The sequence below is a fragment of the Taudactylus pleione genome, unplaced genomic scaffold, assembly GCF_031769625.1.
Source record: "Taudactylus pleione unplaced genomic scaffold, aTauple2 ptg000212l, whole genome shotgun sequence".
Taxonomy (NCBI): Eukaryota; Metazoa; Chordata; class Amphibia; order Anura; family Myobatrachidae; genus Taudactylus; species Taudactylus pleione.
The window spans coordinates 2,841,437-2,852,523 of NW_028284614.1; the positions used below are offsets into that span (position 1 = coordinate 2,841,437).

At 48.8% G+C, this 11,087-nt stretch overlaps 1 protein-coding gene across 1 annotated transcript; it reads right to left on the bottom strand.

The window, feature by feature from the left end:
* Positions 1–8,200: 8,200 nt before the first annotated feature.
* LOC148517691 (uncharacterized) lies at positions 8,201–10,882 on the bottom strand. Its single transcript, XM_088478322.1, has 3 exons — positions 10,113–10,882; positions 8,298–10,027; positions 8,201–8,214 (listed from the first exon to the last, which is right to left on the bottom strand). The coding sequence occupies exons 1-3, from the start codon at positions 10,880–10,882 to the stop codon at positions 8,201–8,203; spliced, it is 2,514 nt and encodes an 837-aa protein (XP_088334448.1).
* Positions 10,883–11,087: the final 205 nt, after the last annotated feature.

Genomic DNA, 11,087 nt, shown 5'->3' on the forward strand with positions numbered 1-11,087 from the left:
AGGTTAGGGTTAGGCTGTAGAAGGGACAGTAAAGGGTTAGGCACTAGGAGGGAAGGTTAGGGTTAGGCTGTAGAAGGGACAGTAAGGGTTAGGCACTAGGAGGGACGGTTAGGGTTAGGCACTAGGAAGGACGGTTAGGGTTAGGCACTTGCCGGAGGCTTAGGGTTAGGCACCAGGAGGGATGGTTAGGCTTAGGCACCAAGGGGAGGTCTAGGGTGAGGGTTAGGAAATAACAAAAAAAGTGTTGACAATTTGTGTGCTGACCATTCCAATGTCGACCATTTGACCATGTTGACTTTTTGTACTTGTCGATCTTCATCCAAGTTAACATTTTGTACCTGTCAACCTATTGCCCGTCTACTAGTGGGTGTCTACCTTTTGACTGCCTATCTAATTAATGTAGTTATTTTAATCTTCACCCAAATCTTGGATACAGTACATTATTAGTTATAAATAATACCAAACTGCGCTAGGTGAAATAAGAGGTGTCACAGGGGCGGTCTAAATTAATACTGCTCGAGGCTTAACATAACCTCCTGCACATTTCGCCTTCTTCTATATACTGTAAACCTCAGCCACTAAAGTTTTATTCAAAACTAATTCTGAATTTGACACGCTATCCCCCCAATAATATATCCCTTGTATGATATTAAAAATGGGATCCGGTCTATAGATCGACAGTAAAAAGGTCGACAATGTCTATATAGACACCATATGTTAAACAGTCAATAGATTCAACAGGGACAAAAGGTCGACAGTGACAAAATGACGACACGCTAAATGTCGACATGTCAGAAGGTTGGCAGTTACAGATGGTCAAATGGTCGACGCCAGAAAAATGGTCGACACGTTTTTGTTTTTTAGGGTTATGGTCAGGCACTTATCAAAGGGTTAGGGTTAGGCATTAGAAGGGACGGTTAGAGTCAGGCACCTACCCCGACTGTTAGGGTTAGGCACCAAGGGGCGGGTTAGGGTGAAGATTAAGGTTACAAAAAATATGTGTAGACCTTTTGACCCTGTCGACGATATGTATCTGTCGACCTTCTTACACGTCGATCTTTATTTTGTCGACCTTTGTCCCTGTCGACCTTTTGTCCCTGTCAACCTATTGACTGTCTCACATCTGGTGTCTATCTAGACATTGTCAACCTTTTTACTGTCCATCTTTCAATCCACACCCATTAAAAATATATACAGAGCTGTTGGTAGAATGTACGAAATTGTCAACTCCTCATGCACTATTATTTTTAGTAGGTGGTCTTTTTAATCCGAGATGTTTTAGAACCACGTTTCTGTGATCTTACAAAAGTAGAGCGTGAGATTTAAAATATTTTTGCAGTCTAGAACCCCTCCGTCAGCTAACAGTATACGCCCTGCATACGCTGGATCCTACAGGTGATCGGGACCAATCTCTTTATTTGTTATTTCTAAAGGATCCCCGGGGAAACAACCATCAGCGCTAATTTGGTTTATTTATTTTCTTTCCAATGGATTTTACATCTGCGTTGCACATTTTGACAGCTGAACGTATCAGGTAAATTATTAATTAGACTCTAAAGGAAAGAAAAAAGTATCTGTCCCTTGCCAAGAAGCACATGCTCGGAGCTGGCAGCGTAAGCATTTCCTTATTAAAACACATGGCTGTGCTGTTTGGTGCACCGAGCCAACAGCAAAATCTAGAACAGATTGCTGGAGTTTGTACTGGTTTCTGCAGATCCAGATTTATGAAGTTCTGTCAGCAAGCCGTAAAGGAATAGGCTGCCTTGTATTCTAACTCTCTTATCTTTTTATGAATTGGAAGAGAAATTAAGAATAAACAGAAGTGGGAAATAAAAGAGGGATGTTTAGACGAAACAAATAAGGTTTATTCACATTGGTCATATTTTTTTTCCGGAAGCTATAGGTTATATATATTGTATAGGCTACACATCAATATCTTGGGAGAAAAAGAGGAATGCATACGTCTCAGCCACTGGAGGCTCCAGATGTGGAGCAGTCCAAAATTCAAATAGAGGAGCCACACCAACTGCCACCCCAAACGTTGCCAAACATTGCTGGTCAGGACTCACTGGCAGTTGGTGTGGCTCCCCTATTTGAATTTTGGACTGCACTGCAGCCCCATGTCCGGAGCTGCCACTGGTCCCAGCTGTCCCGATTTAGGATGGACAACCCTGATTTGTGGGCACTGTCACTCTATCCCGATCAGGACAACTCTACCCCATACTTGCCGACAATCAGCTCCAGCCTTCCGGGAGGGAGCTGATTGTCGGCTAATAGCAGGGGGCGGGGCCGGCCATTGGGGGCAGAGCCGGGGGTGGGGGCGGCCATTTGGTGGCACACTGGGGGCAGGGACGGGGGCGGGGACGCACGATCGTGTCATCGTGACTCCGCCCCCTCTTCACAATGCTGTTATTTTCAGCATTGTGAAGCAGGGGGCGGGGCCACGATGACGCGATTCTGCGCGAATCGCGTCACCGGGCCCCCCGCTGCGGGGGTTTCCGTTTTTGTCAGGGGGGAGGTGGGGAGGGTCTCAAGCTTCCAGGAGGCTTGCCTGCCTTTCCGGGGGGCCGGGAGCGGCACCCGAAAATCGGGAGGCTCCCGGCCAAATCGGGAGGGTAGGCAAGCCTGCTCTACCCCGATTGTGTGAGAGGGTCGAGAGGTTTAGCCCTCCGTCATGTGCTACCCTAAGAAGTTGGGAGATAGAAGGATGGCTGCTGCAAGAGTTGTGAAAATGTCTGTGCTGCTACCGTTGTTGTATACATCAGTATATGGGCAGAGAGAAAGACAATAAGCTCCCTCTTAAGGTGGGTACACGCCAGGCAGATCTCTCTGCCGATCAGGTAAGCTATACACACTTACCGATTGGCCTGCTCGACGTGTCAGCGCTGCCATCAGAACTGGGCGGGCATTTGAATTTGCCTGCCCAGCTGAGATGGCAATCCCCGGTTATCCCTGCAGCATGTGCACACGCGGTCAGCTGACCGTCCGTGCACACAGGAAGATGCGGCAATATACCTGCAGATATATTGGCCATCTGCTGTGCTGAAGGGCAGATGCGATATATTGGTGAACGATGACGCTCACAGACATATCGGAAGTACGACTAGTTCTGACTATCGACAGTAAAAAAGGTCAACATGGTCATTAGTTCGACCGGCATTGTTGTAGACATGGATTTAGGTCAACAGGGTTAAATGGTCGACACAGTCAAAAGGTCGAATTGAACATGTTGACACTAAAATGTCGACACATGAGGTTTTTACTTATTTTCACCTAACCCTAAACCTTAACCTAAAAATCATTAAAAAAGAAAAAAATATCGACATGTTAAAAGTCGACTTCTGACTGTGCCAACCATTTAACCCTGTCTATCTTAATACATGTCTACACGATGATGGTTGACCTAATGACCATTTTGACCTTTTTACTGGTGACATTCATTAGGTATTTCTACATAAATAGGCCCCTGTATAAAATACTGTACCTCTGATAGGGGCTAAGGGCAATGACTGGGATTTGCGAATACAAATCAGTGACAGAAATGCGCTTTCTATAATCCAGCCTTTGGTTAAGTGAGGCTTATTAATGTAATGCAGATAGTGAGAAATGTGTGGTCACAGTACGTTATTAAACATCTCAAGGATTTATGTTCTACATACTGTACTGTAGGTCCAAGGACACATTCTTTAAAAGTAAATGCTGTTTGTGCGTAATCCCTTGGAGCCAATATAAACGCAATAGCATGAAGCTGTACAGTACGTATCTCTCCTTTCTTTACTAAAAATACCCAACCATAGCAACACACAAGTTTTTGGGTCAAAGGCTTTAAAGGGTCAAAGGGCACACATGTTAGAATAATGCTGACATGGGATTTAAGGTACTTTTGTACAGTCAATTTCTTTTCATTTTTCCCTTGTGTGCAAGTTACGATACTACATGTTGTTTACATAGAGAATGGGTTTGATATGGTATGATATATGTTAAAGTCAGGTGGTTCCGGGAGTTCAGACCATGTCATGCATCGTCATGGTGACCGGAACTCCTCCCTTGGTGGAATCTCCAAGCTATTTTTTTTTTCTAATTATTAAAGAGAATGGCTGGCCTATTGGCCAAAATTAGTCTCCTGCACCAGCTTAAGACCTCCATCTAAAGTTACCATGGTTTACTTCTACATAAAGCATAGTCAAGTATCTACAATGGGTGAAGGGTGTGCAGTGCACACAGGCCCATTAGTCTAGAGGACCCTATGGTCTGGGCCGGTTCTATCCTTTGCACAGCTGAGGGCGAAAGTTTCCTTTAGCATCCTGAGTTCGGTGGGTCTGATCGGGGACATGGCCATGGTGCAAAAAAAACGCCAAAAAGAATAAACAAAATACTAAGGGCCTGATTCAGACCCACTCACGAGCGGCTGTCCGCTCGCAAGTGGGTCGATGTTCTGCACTGAGCATGTGCACGACGGAGGAAGCTCCGTCGTGCGCATGCGCCAGACGCGACGAGCGAAGGAAAGTCCTTCGCTCGTTGTGTCTGATCAAAGGGGGCGTGCTGTCGATGTTGATTGACAGCACGCCCCCTTTGGTGGGCGTGCCGGGGGCGTGCCTCCCTGACGGGGGCGTTCCTAAGGGAACGCCTACCATCAGAAGCCGGCCCACTGACATCACTAGTGATGTCAGTGGGAGTGATTTTGGCTCTGATAGAGCCAAAATCACTCCGGGCTTTGCGGTTGAAAACCTCAACCGCAGGCTCCGGCTCGCAGTTTCGATGGTCGCGATGGTCACGACCATCACGGCCATCAAACTGCACGCTCGTATAGGCTGTGGGTGGTGACCCACAGCTATACGAGCGTCCAGGAGGACGCTCCATAGTTATGGAGGACGGCCCTCATTCAGAGCGTGCGCTCTGCTCAGAGCGTCCGGCTCTGAATGAGGGCCTAAGTGCGGGGCACACGTGCTGCATAGGACAGCACCCTTTTGCCAGGAGGGGAGGCCATTTTCCAGGGGGAGGGGCACTGTTTGCCTAATTCTTACCTTGTGAAAGCAGGCAGGTCCCTCCTCCTTGCTGCTGCTGCTCCTCCATCCTCTTTCCCCTGTGGCCACTCCCAGAATGCCATGTCCAATGATGTCACCAGCATTCTGGGAGACTGGGACACCCAGCGAGAGAGAACAAATGGCGCCGCGGCCGCTGCAGGTTGTAAATATGGCGGTGGGAAAGAGTGGGCGAGTGCCGTCAGATTAGACTGGGTGACTGCAGCTACATACTAGATAGTACATACTACAAGGCCGCAGTGCCCCAGGCAATAGCTCTGCTTGCCCGCCCCTAGGACTGCCATTGCCTATGGTGCCCGCCCTTCATAGAAGAACCGTAACAGCTGGCGCCGTATATATGGCGCCAGCTCAGGCTATAGGCATGAGACCAGTCAGTCTGGAACTGAAGAGTGTGCTGGAAATAAATCAGCATCAGCACCTGTGTAGAATTTAGCACAGTTTTAGGAGCGCTAATAAATTTGAACATGGGCACATAACTACTTAAACCCCCTATGATTAAGGGAGAAGGGAGAGGAGCAGAGGAGCAATAACTATAAACCTAGTAACGGCTGATGTTTTGCCCAGTGTATGTGATCATTAACCATAACATATAACACTTCAAACTTATCTAATAATAAAGACACGGAGACAGTAATGGATTTAAAAAACAGGTCAGCTATTTATTTAAGAAAGTTAATTTAATTATTTAAATACTTTAAATATTTTAAATATTGTATGGTGGCTGGAAGGACGGCACTTACACAGAGCAGCCCAACAATGCTAACTCAACAAAAACACAGCATTGCAGGCGTATATCCGCCCTATGGATGTCAAACCCTGCACTTGGGTATTAATCATAGACCTTCTAACACACACAAAACCATCCTTAGATGGCTGTACTGCCCCCATAGAGGTGGTACAGTACTTCTCAACTTAATAGAAGGTAAGCACACCCAATGCACACACACTACACCCGGGCTGATGATAAGCCGTACTTCTCGCCAAAGCAAGGATCTACCTAAGAGAACCGCAGCCTGCCACCATACGCACTAGACCACCTGACTTATACCATCAAACAAACTCCCAACAAACAAAACTAAACCAGCCTCCGTTAGATGCACCCCATCAGGCCTATAGAGATGTTTATCACGAAACCTGATTAAAGGATGTTGGTTCACAAAACCTCCCTGTGACAGCAGAAACTTCCCTACAGCAGCATTGATTTTCTTACGAGCCTCGTCCAAAGCTTTTGGAGAACGAGCACCACGCCACTGCAGCCTAGGGATGATGCAGGACCAAATCACTTTACAGAAAGGCCACGCACCCATAATGAGGAGGAGGTCGGACACTATGTCAAGCCTTAAATCAAGGGAAATCCTGGAACCAATGTCGTTCCCACCCAGATGTATAACCAGCACTTTGGGGACACCAAACTGCCGTACTGCGGCCATCAATCTTGTCTTAAGAGACCCCCAACGCAGACCCCTAAACCCTAACCAGCGAATCCTCGCGGACTCAGGCCGTAACAGCTGGACGCTGACATGGGAGGCCCTAGCGGCCCAAAAAACAAATGAATGGCCCACGATCCAAACATCCCTAACATCAAATATCGGACCTATAAGGGGCAGGAAAGGAATGTAAATAGAATGAGTAAATGAAAACAGAGTAACAGGAGAGAGACAGACAGGACGTAAAACAAATATTTTAGCAGCCGTAAGAAACCGACTATAACTAGATTGGGAACTTAAGCACAATTAAGGTTTAGTTTGAAGAGACTAATCAAAATAACAAACTTTACTTAAATTTACAGTAACTAATTTTATAACGATTTTAAATTTGGCTGCCTAATAACACATAGAACAAACAAGTTTAAGTTTAGAATCTAAATTAGCATTGGACAACAATAGAGAACGATAGGGAAAACCAGGGAGGGAAGGGGTGGGGGTGGGGGGGGGTGGAAACAGGAAAAAACAAAGCAACTCGACGAGAGGTAAACCAAAAACCTGCTGAGGGACTGTATGTTTGGCCGAATTAGTCCGTCTAGCCAGGTAAAATAAAATCCCTCAAGACCCCCACTTGTTTAAAGCAACAAGTGGCAAGTATTACCTGAGTAGGATCGACAGGGGAGACATAACAAGACAAACATAACAAACATGAAGAAAAGTCGAACGAAGACATGAGACATAGGCAGACATAACATCAACAGAAAACGCAACAGCAATTTAATCAGCGACCGCCGGCCTAACATAACGCTTATAGCAAGCCGATTTCCAACGCCCTAGAGCCATGATCTGCGGAACCGACAAGCCAGCCGCGGCGGCCGATGTAGCTGTGCCAATTCTAAAGGAATGGGTACCGAAATCTCCGGGGGAGAGGCCAATGTGAAGCAAACAGCGTCTAAAAATGAACTGAAACTGATACTTAGTAAGAGGCGAACCGTCAGCATGAAGCAACCATGCGCCGCCAACTACAGGCCGTAATGGAACGAAAAGCTTAGCCAAATGTACCGGGCAAACACGGTGATCCACGCAGGACTTAAGGGATACCCAACGACCGCGACCCAGTTGATCAGTTTTAGATCGCCGTATTTTGCACAACAAAGCCCCCTCCCCAATACTGATATCGGAACGGGACATGGGCGAAAGCGCTAATCTAGAAGGGGCAACAAGCTCCGAAATACGGAAGGCACCATGAAATGCCATAGAAAAAGCCAAACAAAAAAGATTAGCCTCGAAAGGAGAAATCACCACATGAGGAACCGCAGCTAGCAACTTAATCAAAAGGGGAATATCAATCGGTCTTCGCTTATCAACCGGCCGAGGCGAGGCGCGAGCCCAACCCTTAAGTGCCTTGATAACTGCAAAGCTCTTCGTAAGGTCTGTGCGCCCTTTCAGCCTGGAATAAAAGGAAATGCCAGCCAGCATGCGCGAAACTACCGCGCGGGACCGACCAGAGACATACATGCTCCAAACAAAAGAAAGCATTGAGCACTGCGCGCTCTCACCTTGGCTTCCGCGATGACGTAGGTAACTTTCCCATTCGGACCAAGCCTTCTGATAGGCCCGCAATGTAGTTGGGGCAAGGGATTGCTCCGCTAGACCCTCCATGCCGGCTCGATGACCTGCCAAACATATGGGGGGCAAGGCTCACCAACTAAACAAGTCTCCGGAGCAAGCGACCTAAACCGATCCCACTGAAAACGGGAGAGCGCGTCAGCAATGTTATTATCCAAGCCTGAAATGTGACGTGCCTTAAACAAAATGTTAAATTGCAAACAACGCAGCACTAGCTGCGAAAGCAAGCGCAAAGCAGGCAAGGAAGAAGCGCGCTGTCCATTAACAGCGTGAACAACGCCTAGGTTGTCGCATCTAAAAACAATGTTCCTATCGCGCAACTCAGGAGCCCACAGTTCCAGCGCCACCATAATGGGAAACAATTCCAGAAGGATTAGATCTTTAGTTAAACCCCTGGAAAACCACTCCGCAGGCCAGGGGGCAGCGCACCATGACCCACGGAGGTAACACCCAAAACCCGACGAGCCGGCCGCGTCCGTGAACAACTGCAACTGACCGCTGGGAATAGGAGGAGGCAGCCACAGGAGAACACCATTAAAGTCGGCTAAAAACGAGAGCCAAATAGCTAGATCCCTTTTTATTTCGGCTGAGAGCCGAATAAAATGGTGCGCCCGGCGGACACCTGCAGTGGCTCGCTGTAGTTTCCTAGAAAATACCCTACCCATGGGGATCACCCGGCAAGAGAAATTGAGCAAACCCAGGAGAGACTGAGCTTGCCGCAATGTCACCTTACCCGCAGCCAGGCAACCCTGAATGGCATGCTTCAATTTGAGAAGTTTCTCAGCTGGAAGCCTGCAGCAGCCATCCAAGGTATCAATTTCAATGCCCAGATAGGACAGCCGGGAGACGGGGCCCAAGGTTTTATCGCTGGCAATAGGAACCCCAAAAAAGGAAAAAAGTGCCTGAATGGACTCTAACAAAAAACGGCAACGGGGGGAATCAGCAGGGCCGACGCACAGGAAGTCATCCAGGTAATGGGCCACGCCCTGACCGCCGGTACCAGCCTCGACGCACCAATGCAGAAAGGTACTAAACCTTTCGAAATAGGCAAAGGACACGGAACACCCCATAGGCAAGCACTTGTCTATGTAGTATCCGTCGTCCAAACGAAAACCCATGTACCTGAACGAGTCCGGGTGCAGGGGTAACAAGTGAAAAGCCGATTCCACATCCACCTTTCCCATCAAAGTGCCGGGTCCGTGAGCCCTGACTAGCTCTAGCGCCTCATCAAAAGACTGATAAGAGACCGAGCACAGCTCCTGCGGAATGGCGTCATTAACTGATCGGCCGGATGGGCAAGATAGATGCTGAATGAGCCTAAAAGCACCGGGCGTCTTCTTAGGGACCACCCCAACAGGGGACAGCACCAAGTCAGCTAAAGGGGGCACAAGAAAAGGACCAATGATGCGACCAAGCCGCACCTCCTTAAGGACTTTTTCCCTAACGATGTGCGGCAGCTCTATAGCAGATCGAAGGTTCCTTGGAGAACCCGCAGGCACCACTGAAGCTACCGGCAAACGAAAACCAAACTGAAAGCCATCACTTAAAAACTGCGCCGCAACTGTGTCAGGGTACCAAGCGAGCCATTTTGCCATGGCGTCAAGGTTCACAGGGGAGAAAGCTTTAACTAGCAGGCCCGGGGCCGGCAGGCTTTCTGGGAGCTGGGGAAGCAATAGATTTCGAGCAGCCAGAAGCTGGGTGGGCATCGCCGCATTTGCTACAGAGGTGGCGAAAACGACATCGCTGACCAAATGAACACTGTGTCGAGTTAAATGCGAAGCACTTACCCTTACTATGGTTGGATGGGCCCGACCGGCTAGCGCCGAACTTTCTCCGTTGGCCAACTGGAGCCGGAGAAGATTTGGCACCCTGAGTGACATCGAGCCAGACCTCGACATCCTTGCAGCCAAAATCAATAATGTGCAGCCGGTCCTGCTTACGAAGAAATTCTTCGTCGTAAACGCGCCAAGCAGTCCCTCGGCCTGACCTCTGCATATTATGAATTAGATGAAAGTACCTAATGATATTGGGGTTTTCTGCAGGGCGGGTTTCCAAATAGCATGCCGAGAAGACGAATATCAAAGCCTGCCAATTAGAATACGTCTGGAAGGCGTCCAAACCAATACCGCCTTTACGCTTGGCGGCTCGCAACTCCTTGTGCATGGTATCTGTAAGGGCGAATACGTCCACATAACGACCCTTCCTTATCCTGTCTTTAACGCATGGACGGAGACCACGCACCACCCCGGCGTCAGCACTATCCGCGGGCGCCTTGTCATCACGCGGGGTGTGGCGCTTATGGCGAGTCTTATGCAAGCGCCTGTCAGCCTCAATCCTAGCGAACTTAGCCGCACGCTTACGCGCCTTGCGAGCTTTCTGGGAGGGGCTATTATCACTGGAGTCGTCAGAGGTAGAATAACTTACGTCACTATATGTAGAATAGGAACTGGCCGAACACTCACCAACCGTCCCAGCTATAGGATCAGCACGGCTACCGGATTGATGCGAACCAGAAGCCGCCTCGTCACCAGCTTCCCAGGAGGGGTCCATGGAACCTGTAATAGATGTTGAAAGGCCGTCCGAAGCCAGGGAAGGCTGTGGGACCCCAACTGATGGAAGACCACCATTAGGACCCGCACCTGAAGCGCTGTCAGGCATACGTACGTCTGAAACGCAATTTATCTGCGACACGGCTGGAGCAACGGGGGGCGCAACAGGGGTGCTTGGCCCTGCTTGCGCAGTAGCAGGCATCAAGGCCGCAAACATTGGCGCCAAGGTGGTGGCCATATTAACAAAAAGCCCCATAATAGCAGTGGGGTCAAATGCCTGCTGGCCAGCTGATGGCAGGGGGGAGGGAGCAACAGGCAGAGGGCCAGGAATAGCGGCAGGCAAAGAGGGTATAGCAGCAGCCCCAGGCAGTACCAGTGGGGCTGCAGCATTAACGGACCTAAGCCCCGCCCCCCGCCGAGTCCCAAGATGGCGGCCGCTAACA

Excerpts from the sequence above, each read along its gene's own strand:
- LOC148517691 (XM_088478322.1), bottom strand. The coding sequence starts at position 10,882 with ATGGCCACCACCTTGGCGCCAATGTTTGCGGCCTTGATGCCTGCTACT. Across the intron at positions 10,028-10,112 it reads GAAAACCCCAATATCATTAG|GACCGGCTGCACATTATTGA; the intron begins GTACTTTCATCT and ends CTTCGTAAGCAG.